This window comes from Rhagoletis zephyria, unplaced genomic scaffold (genome assembly GCF_001687245.7).
Source record: "Rhagoletis zephyria isolate East Lansing unplaced genomic scaffold, Rhagoletis_zephyria_1.1 Rzeph_scaffold_00109, whole genome shotgun sequence".
Classification (NCBI taxonomy): Eukaryota; Metazoa; Arthropoda; class Insecta; order Diptera; family Tephritidae; genus Rhagoletis; species Rhagoletis zephyria.
The window spans coordinates 452846-474012 of NW_016157193.1; the positions used below are offsets into that span (position 1 = coordinate 452846).

The following is a 21167-nucleotide window of genomic DNA, read 5'->3' on the forward strand; positions in this document are numbered from 1 at the left end:
AAAGAGATCAACTTCGGTTGACCCTCACTTTAAGCAAGACCAGCGAAGACCTTTGCCATCATTAATAGCGTCCAGAATTCTTCCTGTCAAACCAGCACATTTTAGATGGCAAATACCATCACAGAGCCAGCACGATAAGTAGCGTTCAGATTCGCTTTTAATTTGGCAGTTATCAAGATCACACTTCATATTGAAAGATTTAATAACACTTATGTTAATAAAAAGACAAGCAAAATAAGTTTAACACAACACACACAACAATTTAGGAGCTGATGTATTTAGCTTAAAAATATATGTAGCGAACAGTTTGAGTATCACTGTATTGTGACACTTAATAAACGCAACGCAAACAGCTGTGACAAGAAATACTAAAAGAAGTAAACAAAAAGAGCAAAAAGAAATGTGCAAAAATAGAAACGATCTCAGTTAACTACAAAGGAATTACAACAACAATGATAACAACAAATGACTCGGCAAGATTAGATGTATGCTAGTGAAATTTAATTAAATTTAATATAAACCACAAAAATCACAAAACTTTCACTTAGCTTCGATTATTATCACACTAAGATGCTCGTAGGCACTTTTTATAGCAACTTTTACTCAGAATTAGCACAATAAACTTTGCAAAATACAAAGAAAAATCAGAGCACAATTTAAGTAGAACTTCACAGCTTCACGTTTGCTGCGAGTGGAATATTTTGTCAGCTACATACAACTTCGGAAAAATATGTCACATGAAATTGAAAATTGGCACGCAGCCTTATCTATGGTAGGTGCTTATAATAGGCCCATAGGCGTGGAATATTTTATCAGCTATAACTTCGGAACCTTAAATCACAGGAACTTGAAATTTGGTATGCAGACATATCAATGGTAGGTGCTTATAGGAGGGTATATATAAATGAGTTTGTAAAAGGAGGCGTGGCACATCCCATAGGGGTTGAATTTTTTAAAAACTATAACTTCGGAACCACAAGTCACACGAATTTGAAATTTGGTATGCAGACTTATCAATGGCAGGCGCTTATAGTATGGCATATATAAATGAGTTTGTAAAAGGAGGCGTGGCACATCCCATAGGGGTTGAATTTTTTAAAAACTATAACTTCGGAACCACAAGTCACACGAATTTGAAATTTGGTATGCAGACTTATCAATGGCAGGCGCTTATAGTATGGCATATATAAATGAGTTTGTAAAAGGAGGCGTGGCACATCCCATAGGGGTTGAATTTTTTAAAAACTATAACTTCGGAACCACAAGTCACACGAATTTGAAATTTGGTATGCAGACTTATCAATGGCAGGCGCTTATAGTATGGCATATATAAATGAGTTTGTAAAAGGAGGCGTGGCACATCCCATAGGGGTTGAATTTTTTAAAAACTATAACTTCGGAACCACAAGTCACACGAATTTGAAATTTGGTATGCAGACTTATCAATGGCAGGCGCTTATAGTATGGCATATATAAATGAGTTTGTAAAAGGAGGCGTGGCACATCCCATAGGGGTTGAATTTTTTAAAAACTATAACTTCGGAACCACAAGTCACACGAATTTGAAATTTGGTATGCAGACTTATCAATGGCAGGCGCTTATAGTATGGCATATATAAATGAGTTTATAAACCAGGGCGTGGCACATTCCATAGGCGTGCTAAGATTTTGATTCATATTTGCGCATGTATGTGTTAATAACGCTGACTATAATATTTTCAAATCTCAGTAGGCTTTCTTTGATTATTGAAAGCATTGAGCGAATTTGAATTTTTAAAATAACATTGATGCTAAGATTTAAACTCGTATTTACGAATGTATGTATGTATGTATTAATAACGATTACGTTAATATTTTAAAAGCTCAGTAGTGTGTTTTTGAATATTCAAATTATTTAGCGAATTCGTATTTTTAAAATAGCATTGATGCTAAGATTTAAACTCGTATTTACGAATGTATGTATGTATGTATTAATAACGATTACGTTAATATTTTAAAAGCTCAGTAGTGTGTTTTTGAATATTCAAATTATTTAGCGAATTCGTATTTTTAAAATAGCATTGATGCTAAGATTTACATTCATATTTGGGAACGTTGTATGTCTTAATAATTTACGTTAATATAGCCCAGTAAAAGTGCACTTTTTCTTTAAAAAGATTTTTAACAGCAATTTTTTAATGCAGTTTACTTAGATTTAACACGTAGACCATGGATCCACAGTCTCCCCCTAAATTTCATTCGGCAACATTCCGCCATATTGGATTTAAGTTTTTTNGTTTTTAACAGCAATTTTTTAATGCAGTTTACTTAGATTTAACACGTAGACCATGGATCCACAGTCTCGCCCCTAAATTTCATTCGGCAACATTCCGCCATATTGGATTTAAGTTTTTTTGGGTTTCTGCGATTTGCAAGCTTATTTTGCATTTTTCGTTAAAAAATGTTAAATGCAAATATGTAGAGAATTTAATTTCCCACATTCGGGTTGTAGAAGGTCTTTTTAAAAACAGCATTTTTTATTGTAAAAAATTAGCAAAAACTGCTAAAAAATTTTACATTGTCACGGTGTTCGCCATTTTTGACAGTTTCTGTTGAAAATACATAGCATATTGAAATTCCAAAGTTGTAGAGAATTTCATTCTGAGTTTTGAGGCGCATTCCGTACATCGTACAATAAAAAATGTTTTTTTTTTACTTTTTATACAACAGATGAGGGAAATTAAATTCTCTGCATATTTGTATTTTCCTATTTTTTTATGAAAAATATAAAATAAGCTTGCAAGTCGCAATAAACCCAGAAACAAAATAAAATCCAAGATGGCGGAATGTTGCCAAATGAAATTTAGGGGCGAGACTGTGGATCCATGATCTACGTATTAAATCGAAGTAAACTGCATCAAAAAATTGCACACCTACCACATCTATCTAATTTTTCTGGGATAATCGCTATGTTTGGCACGATCCCGGCCGTGATCTAAGCGTCGTACAAAAAAAAAAATTAGGTGTAAAAGTTGTGAAGAATGAGATTATCTACAACTTTGGAATTTCAAATACATGTATTTTCAACAGAAGTGGTCAAAAAATTACAAAAACCGTGACAATGTAAAATTGTTTAGCAGTTTTTGCAAATTTTTTACAATAAAAAATGCTGTTTTTAAAAAATCTTCTATAACCCAAATGTGTGATATTAAATTCTCTACATATTTGCAATTAACAATTTTTTAACGAAAAATGCAAAATAAGCTTGCAAATCCCAGAAACCCAAAAAAACCTAAATCCAAGATGGCGGAATGTTGCCAAATGAAATTTAGGGGCGAGACTGTGGATCCATGATCTAAGTGTTAAATCGAAGTAAACTGCAGCAAAAAATTGCTGTTAACATTTTTTTTTAAGGAAAAGTGTAATTGTACTGGGCTATATTAACGTAAATTATTAATACATACATACGTTCCCAAATATGAATGTAAATCTTAGCATCAATGCTATTTTAAAATTTCGAATTCACTAATTAATTTGAATATTCAAAAATACACTACTGAGCTTTGAAAATATTAACGTAATCGTTATTAATACATACATACATGCATTCGTAAATACGAATTTAAATCTTAGCATCAATGTTATTTTAAAAATTCAAATTCGCTAAATAATTTGAATATTCAAAAGCAGCCTACTGAGAGTTGAAAATATTAACGTAAACGTTATTAAGACATACATACTTCCGCAAATATGAATGTAAATCTTAGCATCAATGTTATTTTAAAAATTAAAATTCGCTATATAATTTGAATATTCAAAAGCAGCCTACTGAGGTTTGAAAATATTAACGTAAACGTTATTAAGACATACATACTTCCGCAAATATGAATGTAAATCTTAGCATCAATGTTATTTTAAAAATTAAAATTCGCTATATAATTTGAATATTCAAAAGCAGCCTACTGAGGTTTGAAAATATTAACGTAAACGTTATTAATAGAAACATACTTCCGCAAATAGAATGTAAATCTTAAGTTGCGCTTCCTAACTCGCAAGAAGATGCAAAAATTTAAAGGATTTTACCAGAAAGCGTTCCCGTACTCGGTTCTCTGGCAAAGTAGGGGAAAAATCGGAGAGTAAAATCTGTCCTCTCTTTGTCAGAAGTTGTAAGATTTTACCCGAAGAATAGTTGCGTTCCCCAACTTTTCTGGGCTAAAACCTGTAAAACTGTCAAAAAGCAAAAGAAGCCAGAGAACCTAGTACGGGAACGCTTTCTGGTAAATTCCTGGAAATTCTTGCAACTTCTTGTGAGTTAGGGAACGCAACTAATTTTTGCTGGTAAACTCTGGTAAAGTGTCAAACCACCAGCTGTTCAAATTATTTCAAATTTTAATAAGCAAAAACAAAAGTGCATCTGCTTTTTCACCTTATTAAATATATCCTAGCGAAGAAACATCAAGTTTTGTATGTATTTTTGTTAATTTGCTGGTGTATTTGAGCATAATTTAGAAGATCGCCAAATTATAAAAAACTGCTTTGTAGTTTTACCAGCTTTTTCCCGAAAAGCGTTCCCGTAATTTTTGGTGTTTCTCTCTTTTTCTGGGAGCAATTTTGCTTTTTCACAGTTTTACAGGTTTTATCCAGAAAAGTTGAGGAACGAAACTTTAGCATCAAAGCTATCTCAAATATTCGAATTCGCTAAATATTTTCAATACTCAAAAACAGCCTACGGAGATTTAAAAATATTAAAGTAAATTATTAATATATACATACATATTTACGTTCCCAAATATGAATGTCAATCTTAGCATCAATGCGATCTTAAAAATTCTAATACGCTAAATAATTTGAATATTCAAAAACACACTACTGAGCTTTGAAAATATTAACGTAAACTTTATTAATACATACTGAACACTTTAGGCCCTTGGGTTTGATATTGCCGGTAGCTTACCACGTAACAACACTGGTTCCACTCGATTCAAGAAAAAGAACACACAGTATTTTTATTTTTTTTCTAAATGGAATTTACAAATCACGGTTGGTTTTATTTTGGAAAAAAGTTCGACTCGTATAGGATGCATCCGCACGGGCTCACAAACGAAAGATTCTGCTTATCTTCAAATTCAAAGTAAGTTGACATTTGGAGTATTTGTGTGTGTGTGTGTGTGTGTGTGTGTGTGTACAAAGGTGGTGGGTATACCGAGTGGTGTATAAGGAGAGTTAAATGTCGATGTTCTGTTTACAAATGTTGCGGAAGCGTGTGTGTAGTGGATGTGGGCAACATCTGCCAGCGTCGATCGGAGGTGCAGCGCGCGAGCGGAAGTCCGGGGTAGCCTTCGCGGAAGGGCTCATTTGGCCACATACATACATTCATACATTCGTAAATAAGAATTTAAATCTTAGCATCGATGTTATTTTAAAAATTCAAATTCGCTAAATAATTTGAGTATTCAAAAGACGCCTACTGAGATTTGAAAATATTAACGTAAACGTTATTAATACATACATACATTCGCATATATGAATGTATGTAAATCTTAGCATCAATGCTATTTTAAAAATTCAAATTCGCTCAATACTTTCAATAATCAAAAAAAGCCTACTGAGATTTGAAAATATTATAGTCAGCGTTATTAAAACATACATGCGCAAATATGAACCAAATTCTTAGCACGCCTATGGAATGTGCCACGCCGTGTTTCATAAACTCATTTATATATGCCATACTATAAGCGTCTACCATACATGCCTGCATACCAAATTTCAAATTCTTGGGACTTATGGTTCCGAAGTTATAGCTTTTACAAACTCATTTATATATGCCATACTATAAGCGCCCACCATAGACATGCCTGCATACCAAATTTCAAGTTCGTGTGGCTTAGGTTCCGAAGTTATAGCTGATGTAAAATTCCACGCCTATGGGATGTGCCAGCCCCTTTTACAAACTCGTTTATATATTCCCTCCTATAAGCACCTACCATTAAAATGTCTGCATACCAAATTTCAAGTTCTTTGGACTTATGGTTCCGAAGTTAAGGCCGATAAAAAATTTAACACCTATGGGATGTGCCACGCCCCCTTTTACAAACTCATTTATATATGCCATACTATAAGCGCCTACCATAGACATGCCTGCATACCAAATTTCAAGTTCTTGGGACTTATGGTTTCGAAGTTATAGCTGATAAAAAATTCAACGCCTATGGGATGTGCTACGTCTCCAGTTACAAACCCATTTATATACATATACCCTCTTATAAGCACCTACCATTAAAATGTCTGCATACCAAATTTCAAGTTCTTGGGACTTATGGTTTCGAAGTTATAGCTGATAAAAAATTCAACGCCTATGGGATGTGCTACGTCTCCTGTTACAAACCCATTTATATACATATACCCTCTTATAAGCACCTACCATTGATATGTATGCATACCAAGTTTCAAGTTCGTGTGACTTATGGTTCCGAAGTTATAGTTGATAAAAAATTCAACGCCTATGGGATGTGCCACGCCTTCTTTTACAAACTCACTTATATATACCCTCCTCTAAGCACCTACCATTGGTATGGCTGCATACCAAACTTCAAGTTCCTGTGACTTAAGGATCCGAAGTTATAGCTGATAAAAAATTCCACGCCTATGGGATGTGCCCTGCCCCCTTATACAAACTCGTTTATACACTCCCTCCTATAAGTACCTACCATTAAAATGCCTGCATACTAAATTTCAAGTTCGTGTGACTTATGGTTCCGAAGTTATAGATGATAAAAAATTCCACGCCTATGGGATGTGCCACGCCCCTTTTACAAACTCATTTATATATGCCATACTATAAGCGCCTACCATAGACATGCCTGCATACCAAATTTCAAGTTCTTGGGACTTATGTTCCGAAGTTATAGCTGATAAAATATTCCACGCCTATGGGCCTATTATAAACACCTACCATAGATAAGTCTGCGTACCAATTTTCAATTTCATGTGACATATTTTTCCGAAGTTATAGCTGACCAAATTTTCTACGCCTGTGGGATGTGCCATGCCGCCTTTTACAAACTCGTTTATATAGAACCTACCATTGATATGTCTGCATATCAAATTTCAAGCTCGTGGGACTTATGGTTCCGAAGATATAGCTGATAAAAAATTCCACGCCTATGGGATGTGCCACGCCCCCCTTATACAAACTCCTTTATATATACCCTCCTATAAGCACCTACCATTAAAATGTTTGCATACCAAATTTCAAGTTCGTGTGACTAATGGTTCCGAAGTTATGGCTGATTAAAAATTTCACGACTATGGAAAGTGCCACGCCCCCTTGTAGTATCCCAATTTTTTTCACCCTATTATAGGCCCAGGAGTCATGGCAATACTTTGTCAAAATTTTGTTCGTTTCTGTCCGTCCGTTTAGGCTGCAACGTGNGATATGTATGCATACCAAGTTTCAAGTTCGTGTGACTTATGGTTCCGAAGTTATAGTTGATAAAAAATTCAACGCCTATGGGATGTGCCACGCCTTCTTTTACAAACTCACTTATATATACCCTCCTCTAAGCACCTACCATTGGTATGGCTGCATACCAAACTTCAAGTTCCTGTGACTTAAGGATCCGAAGTTATAGCTGATAAAAAATTCCACGCCTATGGGATGTGCCCTGCCCCCTTATACAAACTCGTTTATACACTCCCTCCTATAAGTACCTACCATTAAAATGCCTGCATACTAAATTTCAAGTTCGTGTGACTTATGGTTCCGAAGTTATAGATGATAAAAAATTCCACGCCTATGGGATGTGCCACGCCCCTTTTACAAACTCATTTATATATGCCATACTATAAGCGCCTACCATAGACATGCCTGCATACCAAATTTCAAGTTCTTGGGACTTATGTTCCGAAGTTATAGCTGATAAAATATTCCACGCCTATGGGCCTATTATAAACACCTACCATAGATAAGTCTGCGTACCAATTTTCAATTTCATGTGACATATTTTTCCGAAGTTATAGCTGACCAAATTTTCTACGCCTGTGGGATGTGCCATGCCGCCTTTTACAAACTCGTTTATATAGAACCTACCATTGATATGTCTGCATATCAAATTTCAAGCTCGTGGGACTTATGGTTCCGAAGATATAGCTGATAAAAAATTCCACGCCTATGGGATGTGCCACGCCCCCCTTATACAAACTCCTTTATATATATCCTCCTATAAGCACCTACCATTAAAATGTTTGCATACCAAATTTCAAGTTCGTGTGACTAATGGTTCCGAAGTTATGGCTGATTAAAAATTTCACGACTATGGAAAGTGCCACGCCCCCTTGTAGTATCCCAATTTTTTTCACCCTATTATAGGCCCAGGAGTCATGGCAATACTTTGTCAAAATTTTGTTCGTTTCTGTCCGTCCGTTTAGGCTGCAACGTGGCACATACATACATACATACATACTTCCACAAATATATAGTAGATATGTATATGAAAACAAAGAAACCAGCAGAAATAAAAAAAAGATTTCTATAAGAATTAGAAAGCGATATACACAGTCTACAAATTATTTATCGCGTGCAGGGCAGTCAACTCAAGGGAAATTCCACCGATTTGCAGGGAATTTCGGTTTAGGTGACAATCGGAGATTGGACAGTTTTTTGCAGATAATTGGCTATATGTTATGTTGATAACTTAAAGAAACCAAATAGACGAATATGTTAATTTTTAACCATTTGTCGCTATTTGGAGCAACTTTTTTCAGGTTGAATAGGAATATCTCCACAATAAGAGTTTTCCCAGATATAAGCTATATAATAAATGAAAGCTAGAGTATTGGGCTAGACTTTAGGAAACTTAGAATAAAATCGACTGACTAGTTTTTGAGAAAATCCTCGAGATCTATATTTTCAGCAGCCCGACTTTTAGTTTTCAGGCGATAACGTTCTGATATATAAATATAAACGCAAAAGACAGCGTTAAATAGCTTGTTTTAAGGCCCTTCTACTGATATCCACATCAATGGTATGGAATGGATAGTGCGGCCTCAGCGATAGTTTAAAAAATTGCCTTTTTTCGAATTTCAGGCACCAGCCACGCCTACAAAGGCATACGAATCGAAATATCCTGGAAAACCCCTTCTTAGTTATTTGTGTACTTTAATTCCTGAAAGTTTGAAAAAAAAAAATTAAATGAAGGTACGTACAGACGCTAAACACATCGCAAAGCATCTCGTAGTGGAGACACAAACCAAAACCATTTTAGCTCTGTATCTTTCCAACTAGTAGCCGGAACTCAATCTATAAGGTATCGTTGGAAAGGTATTGACCTATAGAATAACACTAAATAAGTCGGGTGTACCCACTTACGTCCTTAAACCGGCAAAAGCAAAAAAAAAGTTTTTTGTTTCGCAACACTTTAGCCTAATTTTTAAGAATCCAGTTAATCGTTTATGAAGCTGGAATACATTTTCTGAACACACTTTGCAAGACCTTTCCAAAGATACCTCAAACGTATCGATTTGACGTCAGGATAAAAACTTTAAAATGTCGTGTATATATAAGCGAGTCATTTCAGCATGCTAGCTGAGGAATTGAATAAACTGCTGTCTGGTGTGACCATTGCTCAAGGTGGTGTTTTGCCTAACATTCAAGCTGTACTTTTGCCCAAGAAAACCGAAAAGAAAGCTTAAAGTGTACATTGCAGTCAATTTAAACATTTCATCCACGCAACAAATGCAACATGCATGCGACTGCTTTCGTCACTCGCGCACACAGCCGTGCGCTGCGATAGTACAAATGGACCACATTGTCCAACGATTTTTACAGAATGACTAATAAACTGATAAAAGTTCGTGTGTTGTGTGCTCATTTATGGCTGGAATTCTCTGATTCTCCCAAACCTGATGAACAAATCATAAGAAAAGCAGCATCATCAATACAAGACAACAATATTTCTCCACTGGTGGTACCAATAGATCGCTGCACATCCTCGATAGCCTGATAAAACCGTAATGGTAAAGCGTGACCAATTTCCTCTGGTCTCTGCGTGTGCGATAACAAGGTCATGTGGTGAGATCGTATACGCCCAACAGCTCCTGTACGTCGCATTATCATGAGTAACATCGATTCAAGGTCTACTTCTCGTTTCAAAAATAAAATAAATCATATGTGTAATAGTACTCCTATATTGGCAGTAAGAGCTAGTACCGTCCGAAAACACTACAGTACAGATATATCAATAAACACGTACGAAAGAAAAGGAACACATACGTTTATAAATAAACATGTACACGACACATTTACAAAACCGACACTCAAGTACACAATACATTGACAAAAACAGTACTAGACTGTCTCGCTTTGATTTCGGAATGCCTACACATTGAGATGTTAGCTTACTATCAATATAGAAGTATTACATATATGAAATAAATAAATAAAAGTATAGAAAATTGTATCATGTTCGGAGAGCAACAGTATCCACAACTGAGTTGAAAGCTGAATTTCAAAGGCTGCATCTGAATCGACTTGAAACAATTGAAAAATTATTATATGATTTTATAATGCAAGCAAAGGGGTGACACTGCTTATCTTCAATTGCTAAAGTTTACGCGTTCACGTACAGGGTCTTCAATTAGACAGAATAGCATCATCGTCGAATTTTCTGATTCCTTTAGAGACGTGTTTAGATAATGAGAGAGCTTTAGACATTCCTAATATTGATATAATAATTCAATTTAAAATCCCAATGATGAGAGCAGGCGGAGCTGCATAACCAGGCGGAGACCATACACACATGATCAGGCATGGGCAGAGAGTTAGCTGGTGCTAAAAGAGCGTAAGCGTCGCGTGTACGTATAAAAGCGAAAGAGCAGGCACACTAACACATTCTCACTTTTAGCTCAAGCTTGTTTGTGTTAGTGCCCTGCATATGATGGAGGTCGTATAATTCTCCACAAATAGAACTCAATGCACAAAAACTGGAATCAATGTCTTTTCTTATTTGCTTGTGAAAGTAGGTTTGACCAAGAGAGAACAGTTATATTTGTGGCAATTTATATTTCTATCAATCAACCAGTAAACAAAATTATTGAGAGAGTTTAATAAAACACACACCAAAAGACTACAATAAAATTCCGTTGATTTTGTGAAGGTTTTACTTCTACCGGGTGTGCAAAGCACACATATGTTTTTTATTATTATTATTTTTTTTATAAAAATATTGTTAATGCTTTACCCAAATCCATGTAAAACAGTGTCCAATGAGCTATAAAACTGCGTCTTGCTTTCTTTGAATTTAAGCCAAAGCGATGTTTGGCGGTTCGATGTTCTAGAGATGTCAGTTTACAGAAAACATTGATGCATCGATGCATTGACTACTTATACATCGAGTAGAAAATTTTCGATGCAAAACCTCGATATTTTCGATGCATCGGTGTTTTTTGGACATCCCTGCCCGACATACATACATATGTATATATATTTCACAGAACAGCACTGAATTTGGCGGGGCAAATGTTAAAGCTGTTAATGATAAATAACGCAAATTTGTGTTATTTCCCAATTGAATATGAAATAACACAATAAGACCAACTTTTAAACTTAACAATTGAGTAATAAAGCAAAATAGTGCACATATGTATGTAGGTAGTCACCCAGTTACATTTGACGAAAAGTAGTACAAGTTAAATGAACGGATTTGGAGGTCTAAAAATTTTGAAAGTGCCCAGCGTCGCGGCGGTCCGCGCTCGCGTACCTCAACCCCCGCCCCCGCCCCCCTTTGGCAAATATGCACTGGTGGCATTATAACCGTTTAGAAAAAAGAATAATAATAAAATGATACTAGTTCACTTCTGAAACTGCTTTTTAATGTCCAAGTAATGAGAATTACTGCGCATGGTGTTATTGCATGCACCCCACTCATAAGAAGAAAGATTTTGGCACTGCTTTGTTTGAAAGTTTGCCTATAAATTGTGACAATAAGGTAGCCGAATATCAGAAAATAAAGCGAGAAAGCTGTTTTATTACTTCGCCTGTTTATTACGCCATTCATCCTACCTGCCGCTTGTACCGAGTATACGTTCAAATTTAGAAGTCTGAGAGAAGATAAAATTTTACATATTTTACATCACTATTTCGTACCACATGTTCGCTCCGTCTTCGTAAACGAAATCTACAGGTCGCCTATAGCAAGTGATGATAATGCAGAAATTTTAACTGAAGAAAAAACTCAAAACAATATTCTCTGTGTTATATGCTGCGAACAGGAACGGCAACTTTTGTTTGTTTCATGCCATGGCGGAATTATACCAAGTGAAGTAACTAGAGCGAGAAGAAAGATTTTGACACTGCCTTATATGAAAAATTCTCTTTAAAATTTGTCTATAAGGCAGCCGAATGTCAGAAGATAAAGCGAGAAAGCTTTTTTATGACTTCCCCTGTTTTCCAGCAATATTTTCAACATATTAAAAAGCATGCAGACAAAATTCATACAAAAGCGCTATGTCCAATTTGCCGAGCAATTATTAAAGACGACGCTTTCCCTATNTCTATAAGGCAGCCGAATGTCAGAAGATAAAGCGAGAAAGCTTTTTTATGACTTCACCTGTTTTCCAGCAATATTTTCAACATATTAAAAAGCATGCAGACAAAATTCATACAAAAGCGCTATGTCCAATTTGCCGAGCAATTATTAAAGACGACGCTTTCCCTATATTTTGTTAGACTTTTCATAAGTAAAAATATTTGTCTAATTGTATATTTGGAATAAACAAAGTTCTTTTTCCTTCTGTCAGTAAACTGTTTTTGTTACAAATAGTATAAGTAAGCAATGGGAAATAAGGCAAAATTTGTCTTATTTCCAACCTTTATTGGAAATAAAGCAAAACTCAGATTTCGGTATTATTTCCCATTTAAAAGTGAAAAAAGCAAATTTTGAGTTATTGCCGTTTGTGTTATTCCCCAAGCCCCTCCCCTCCAGAAATACACTCGGAGGTTTTCCATTACCTGCCGAGGGACGACCGCTGTTAAGAAAAAACCTTTTATATAGGTTTTTGCGATGTTGCTTTGACCAGGGCTTGAACCCAGGCGTTGTGGAGTGGAAGCGCGCACTGCTTACCACTATACCACAGCGACACCTGATAGTTACTTATAATCACTTATTAAACGATAAAAAATACTGGAAAATTGTGCTATTGAAAACAAAAAAAATTCCAAATTCAGTTTTTGCTGTTTAATAACACTATGCGACAGTCAAAATCGGGATGGGATGAAACCAACGGGAAATGTTATATCGGTCAAAACCAAGTTATACGTGGCCCGGCGTTTCGCTGGGTCACGTCTAGGAAATATATATATATATATATAGGGGAAATTGTCACCTTTGGTGGTCTTTTTTTTGACATAACTCGAGAACCACTAGTCCGATATTGCTCAAACAAATTTAAAAAAATTAAAAATTACAGTTCCTTTAATCTGTTAATATAACGTTTTTCTATATACTCAACAGTTTTGCCGGTAAAAATAAATATATGAAGAAAAAAATAATAATTTTTGCCTAATTTATTTTTACGCCGGGACACGTATAACTTCTTTTTTACCGATATAACTTTCCCCGGTAGTTTGAACCCTTCCCGATCACTGACCCCTACCATTTGTCTCACAGTGTAATTGAATATAAGTGACCATTAGATTAAGGTGCAGGGATGGTCTTTTCAAGGATTTTTGTCGAAAGTTCAAGCCTTAATTTAAGCCTAAGTGGAGGGTTCTATCTACTTTTGTTTAATTGCGGTAGGTACTAAAACTTTGCCAGAATGAGATTTTGCTCTTCATTAAATGACTATAAGTGACCATCTGGTCATGGTGCAGGGATGGTATTTTCAGGGATAGTAGTCGAGAGTTCTAGATCTAATTTGAGCCTAAGTAGGAGGTTCTGTAGCTTTTGGTTTCTTTCCTAGGTGTTATAAATTTGTGACAAGGCGCGCGCCACAATCATAGAAGAAGCGCGGCCAAACACTAACATATGTGTAAGCGCGAATCTATTATTATTATTATTATTATTATGTTATCATAATAGTTATTATAATCAATGATTTTTTTATTATTATTTTTTTATTAAAAATGTGAACGAACTGCATTAAATAATGAACGTTATTTCGGGAGAATACCATTGAAAATAGGGTAATTTTTTTCAGGAATTTGGCGGAATTTGCCTTAATATGGTTGGCCTCCATCGCAGCCATCCTCGACATATAGAACAATATACGATGGACCGCATGCAAAAGCTTAGAAAAGAGACTTAAGCGCGTTGTGGCAAACAAAGGTCTTATAATAGAATAACTGCCTTTCAAACCAAACCTTTATACTTCAAGTTATAATTGTTAACCGTTTCAACTTCTCAACGTTGATTAAAAAAAAATACTTTGTTTTTATGTTTGATTTGGGCCAAGTTCCTATCTAATTGTTTGTTGGGTTAGAGCTGGTTCGGCCGTTGAGTTAAAAGGGAAATCAATTTCCTTTACACTCCTACGCGTTTCGACGCATGTCGCGCCTTTCTCAGGGAGTCTGTTTTTATTAGAATGACAAAACAATAAACATGAAATACAATAGTTTGGATATTACATTTAACATCGAACTCACATTTTATAATAACAACATTTATATCACAGGAAATAATTTTTACATTAGCACCCATCAATTATTTTGTTTATGCTTTCGCTGACGTCCATTCCTACTTTGAATAACAGCTGTGTAAGCGCTGTTTGTGCTGTCCACATATTCTTTAAAATTCATCGTATTGTTACGCTGCTGCTGTATGTGGAGACTTTCAAATGTCATTCGTCTTCTTTCTCTTCTTTCTACATCTAAGATCATCGTATTCGCGAAGTCAGCTGTGTGTTCGTTGTTGGTCAGGTGTTGGGGCAATGCTGGTGTCATCTTTTTGTTTTTTGCGTCCATTTCGTGCTCGTGGATTCTTATGCTTATCGCGCTTTTCGTAGTGCCAATGTAGCATTTATTACAGCTTTCGTTTCCTTTGCCTTTGCAATTTATTTAATACACCACATTGCTATGTTGTTCCTTCTGAACTTTGTCTTTTGTTTTTGTATAGATTCTATGCAGTGTGTTATGAGGTTTGTGAGCGTATCTAATTTTCTCATTTCTCAAGATCGACCTATCTCGGCAGCCGGTTGAAAACGCCCTATCTCTGAAAACTTTTCAACAACGCCCTACTTCAGAATTTTATTGAAGAACAACCTATTTAAGAATTTGATTGAAAAACACTCTATCTCAGAATTTTGTTAAAGAATTCGGGTCAATAACGCCCTATCTCAAACGAAAATGCATTGAAAATAAGCAGAGATAGGGCGCTTTTTAATCGGCAGCTGAGATAGGGCGTTATTCAACCAAATTCTGAGGTAGGGTGTTTTCCAACCAAATTCTGAATTGGAGCGTTCTTGACAAGTTTTCTGAGATAGAACGATGTTGAAAAATTTTGTGAGATAGCGCGTTTTCGAATTGGCTGCCAAGATAGGTCGATCTCAGCCATCGAATTATTCTACGTAGTGTTTGATTGTTTGTTAACCCTGGTATGTATGCTACGCCTATGCACTTTTTTTTGTCTTTTCTGGGTGATTTGGGCGTGGAGTTTTGTTGAGTGTTCCAACCATTATCCTTTCTTTTAAGTTGCGCGGGTAGCTATTTCTGAAGAGTATATCGCGTATTTTATTGTTGTTTTCTCTGTTAATTCTTATGTCGCTTATGCTACGTATTTTTTGTATGAGGCTTTTGGCAGTGTTAATTTTTTGTCTCCATGGGTGATTAGAGTGATAGTTTATTACTCTTCCCGATGCAATTGATTTCGTATACCAATTAAAAATTAAGTTGTTCTCATTACGATGTATTTCTATATCTAGGAAGGCCATTTTTTTTTATATTCTTTCTCTGTTGTGAATTGGCGTCAGTATATCTTCCACGTCTTTGATTTTGACTATTGCTAATATATCATCTACATATTTGTTTGTGTGTTTAATATACATGTCCTTACGTTTTAATTCAGCTNGTTACGATGTATTTCTATATCTAGGAAGGCCATTTTTTTTTTATATTCTTTCTCCGTTGTGAATTGGCGTCAGTATATCTTCCACGTCTTTGATTTTGACTATTGCTAATATATCATCTTCATATTTGTTTGTGTGTTTAATATACATGTCCTTACGTTTTAATTCAGCTATGCTGTCGTGTAATATTTTGTCAAGTACAATGTCTGCTATTGTTTGAGATAGTGGGTTACCCATTGGCATACCATAAATTGGTTGGTAAAAAGTATTGTTGCATATAAAATAATTGTTGTCCCGTAAACAAAAGTCTAGTATTTTCTGAAACTATGTTTTCCCAATTTTTGTGTGATTCTCCAATTTTTGCCGCTTCTGAATAATCTTTTGTATCGCTAGATATATCGGGATATTTATAAATAATGACACGACGTCGAAAGATATCAAGATTTCATCTTCTTCTATGGTGATGTTTTGGAGTTTTTCTTTGAGTTTGTATGAGTTTTTTATGTTATAATCCTCGGATATAATGTTTTATAAAATACTGCCAATAAATTTTGATAATTTGTAGCAAGGAACATTTGTGGAATATGATATCGGTCTGAGAGGTGTATTTGGCTTGTGAATTTTTGGGAGACCATATAGTCTAGGTGCACTCGCAGCCGCATACGTCAACTGTAACTTTTGTTTTACATTGATCTTCTTTTGTTTGTAAACGTCATTAATAATGGCATTGCTTTTTCTTAATAATTTTTGGGTTTGATCATTCCGTATAGTTTTGTACGTTTTCTTGTCACTCAATAATTCACTCAGTTTTGATTTGTAATCCCCTTTATACATCATGACCGTTTTACTGCCTTTGTCTGCGTTCGTTATTATTATTTGGTCTTTGTATTGGTTTATGAATTTTCTGGTATTCATATATGTTTTTAATAAGAATTTTTCTTTTGTGTTGTTGTTGATTTTTTGGAAAACGTAATGATTTTGGCTGCAATATTGCTTCTTACCATATTTTTTCTCTGTCGTCTTCGATCTCTTGTATACCTTGTTCTAAATCTGCAATAACTTCGGTAGGTGAAAACATCTTTCTTGAAACAGCAAATCTATTGCCAAGAGAGAGTAGCAACCGATATTCCTGTGACACTTGAATTTCAGTTTTGTTTATGAACCATTTTTCATTATACCTAATGCCAAATTTTGTCGCATTCTTTGAAATCTGATTGTGGAGTTTATTATAATGTGTTTGTTGTGTATCCATTGCGATTTTATTTGAGAATTGTTTTTGGCTTTCAATTATTTTGATGTATTATGGAACGAATTTCCGTCATCCCTTGTCAAATTTGGTTTGGAGACAAACCGGTTTCGGCGTTGTGCCATCTTCAGTGTCATTTTTCGTTCTCCTTATTATTTTCTTAAACTCTCTTTCATGAAGCTTGTTTTGTAGTGTGTCTTGAATGTGTTTCATAGTTGTTGCTATAATTTTAATATTTATGTTGGCTCCTTTAATTTCAAGGTTGAGGACTTTTAAAAGGAATATTTGTTCTCCTTTTTTCAATTCCCGACGAGAGGTGTCATGTTTGAAACCGTGTATGAGTTTTTTCGTTTTTCCCTGTAAATGCGGTGGTGTAATGCCGTAGTCCTTGCATTGTATTAGAAATTTTAGTCTTTCTTTCTGTTTAGCTGGTTTTTTACCGTTTTTGGTGTACTATTTGATAGTGAAACATGTTTCGTCGTTGTGTTTTAGTTTAGTATGTTGATAAAAATGCTTCATATTTATTGCTTGGTTATTTTTTGTTGCTTCGGGTTTGCTCACCGATTTTGATATTTTTATGTTTGATTTGGGCCAAGTTGCTATCTGATTGTTGGCTGGGTTAGAGCTGGTTCGGCCGTTGAGTTAAAAGCGAAATAAATTTCATTTACACTCCTACATGTTTCGACGCATTTCGCGCCTTCCTCAGGGAGTCTGTTTTTATTAGAATGACAAAACAATAAACATGAAATACAATTTTGATAATTTGAATATTACATTTAACATCTAACTCCCTTTAATAATAATAACATTTATATCACAGGAAATAAATTTTACATTAGCACCCATCAATTGTTTTGTTTATGCTTTCGCTGACGTTCATTCCTACTTTGAATAACAGCGTTTGTAGCGCTGTTTGTGCTGTTTTTGTTTGAAAATTTAAGGGTCATACTGTATGTTGAGGCACATCAGTTTCTTGTTTTGAAATTTTGAAATTCCTCTGGAAGTTTAAGTTTTTTAAGATCTTATAATATGCTTTCGAAGCCGCTGAATACATAAGGAGAGTTAGTTTTTCGATCCGGCTCTTACCTTTTTAGATAATACGATAACTAATAAATAAAAACAGAAAAAACCCTTCTTAGAAAAAAATTATTTAATTTTACTTTAGTGATGATATGTATAGCCATAACCTTATCGAACAAAATGAATAATCGCAGAGGATTTTACGTTCATTACTTCTCGAGATATCGGCAAATTATTGAACCTGAATCTAGATGTGTGGCTGATGCCTGTATTTAAAAAATGTACTGCTTTAAAATTTCGGACTTTGGAAATTTTTTCGAGGTGTTGTCGGATATTTTCAACGTCGTAAGAAATAATCACATTTTAAAGTTCAATTTCGGGTTTTTTTTTTTGTTATTTATTCGTATTATCTAAAAAGGTAAGAGCCGTATCGAAAAAATAACTCTTCTAGTGTATTCAGCGGCCTCGAAAGCATATTATAAGATCTTAAAAAACTTAAACTTCCAGAGGAATTTCGCGTGCGCACGGATTGAAGGACGAATAATTTTAAGCAAAACAAAAATGGACCTGAACGACCTCTAAATTTTATTATTATTTAAATCAAGTTATGTAGTTTAATTTTTTACCAAAAGGAACACAAATTTGCGTGAGCACTGAATAATATTTAAAAAAAAAGGATTTCGTGGACCATTCTAATGTACATACATTCATATGTANAAAAACTTAAACTTCCAGAGGAATTTCGCGTGCGCACGGATTGAAGGACGAATAATTTTAAGCAAAACAAAAATGGACCTGAACGACCTCTAAATTTTATTATTATTTAAATCAAGTTATGTAGTTTAATTTTTTACCAAAAGGAACACAAATTTGCGTGAGCACTGAATAATATTTAAAAAAAAAGGATTTCGTGGACCATTCTAATGTACATACATTCATATGTATACAACATTCCGATTCTTTAAAGTTTTTAGATTTTATTTTAATTATAACGTAATACATACCTCTCTGTCAAAATTTATATCAGTTAGTTCTTCAGGTTGTGTTGCATGTCCTCGGGTTAAAGAGTCAAAGTTGTCGCCAATTTCTATTACGGCTGGTCGGTTCATCCAATCACTCAATCTTAGGGACCCCAAAACTGATCGCAGCTCAGAAACCAAACTATAGGTTATATATAAAATATGTATTTGTAAGCCTATATATATACATGAATATTTATAGTATGTTTTATGTTTGATAGAGAGAGAGAAGGTTACGACAGCTGATTATTTTTCCCCATCCTTTTATTATTTTCTTTTTAGAATCACTTTCAAGGTTTTGAAATATATACATATATCTAGGAGCTAGAACGTGAAGTACTTTAAATAGTTTATACTTTGTTATTTTGTATTCAAAACAGGGTTTGAAAAACTGTGTATCAGTTATCAGTGTAAGCCGCTAGTGCATTTATGCATGCAGTGGTAATAATATTATTTATGCAAATTTGATGCTTAATAGCAAGGTGATAGTCAAATTGCTGCTGCCGCGCTTTCTTTGTGCTTTCACAAATTGCTTTAGAACCACAAAGGTTTTTTGTTTTTGTAGCTGTTTCGTGGTGAAAGTCCTTTACGGGGACCAACTATCCCCACAAGAAATTGAGAGCATGGTTACTTTTGCATGCCAAAAGAACGAATATTAGAAAACATTGAAATTGGTCTTAGTACAACATACCAAATGGCTGAAAATTTTTAAAACCGGCCAATAACCACGCCTACATCCCATATAACGGTAATTTAGAGAAATACGAAATCTTCGAAAAATCAGTAAATACCAAAGTTAATTTATCCAAAATTGATGTTTGCAATAATTCTTCAGCACAAAATACGTTTGTGATAAAATTTTGGAAATTATGATCACATATCGTTGGCTTAGTTTGCAAACGTGCTAAGTCCACTTTTTATGTAAATTGAGATTTTGATGCAGTAAGATAGCATAACTGAAAATACATCATTACCAAAAAAGAAAATTACCGTAATGTCGTTTTTACTTGTTGTTATACATTGGTACGCTAAGTCCAAAAAAACCAAAAAAAAAAATATATATACACGTCTGTCCGTGTACACGATAACTCGAGATATCTCAACGAAATTTGGTATGTAGGTTGCCCTTTATCCAAGGTAAGTTGGTATTAAAAATGGGCGAATCGGAATGTAACCACGCCCATTTCCGATATAAAGGTATTTTCTAAAAATGCAAAAACTACGATATTTCAGTAAATATTGGATGCAAATTGTTCAAAATTAGTATGTGAAGTAGAATTTTTGTAAAAAATATTATTATAATTTTTGGAAAATGGGCGTGACCCCGCCCACCTATTATGAAATGCTGTATCTCAGTAGCCCATTCACCAATCTCCACCAAACTCGTTACGAGCCTTATTTAGGGTCTAGCTAAGAAATCTGTTAAAAATCTAATTCACTTAAAATCGATCGCGATAACCACTCTGCAGAAAATAAGATTATCATACATTTTTGGATAATGGGCATGGCGCCGCCCACTTATGACCACAAATGTGTAACTCGGTAACCGATTTATCAATTTCTACCAAACTCGGTGCACTTAATAAACCTGGTACGGAAAAGCAATTCGTTGAAAATTATTCAAATCGGACCAAAATTACATTCGCTTCCCGTATATCTAACGGTAAATTTCAAAAACACGGAAACTCTGATATTTCAATAACTGAAGACGCTAATTTTACTTCAAGTTAATACTTACAACAATCTCTTAACAATAAATAAGACTGCGTGACACCGCCCACTTTATGACTACAAGGTGTATTTCGGTAGCCACTTTAGCGATTTCCACTAAACGTGGTTCAATTATT

At 34.7% G+C, this 21167-nt stretch overlaps 1 protein-coding gene across 1 annotated transcript in view; it reads right to left on the minus strand.

Annotated features, from left to right (window-relative positions):
• Positions 1–19456, minus strand: part of LOC108377732 (peroxidase) — a 185716-nt gene extending 166260 nt beyond the window's left edge. Inside the window, exon 1 of the mRNA XM_017633994.1 lies at positions 19306–19456. Within this exon, the coding sequence (XP_017489483.1) occupies positions 19306–19410 (105 nt within the window). The 5' untranslated portion in view covers positions 19411–19456. The remainder of the gene's footprint in view (positions 1–19305) is intronic.
• Between the last annotated feature and the right edge of the window lie 1711 nt (positions 19457–21167).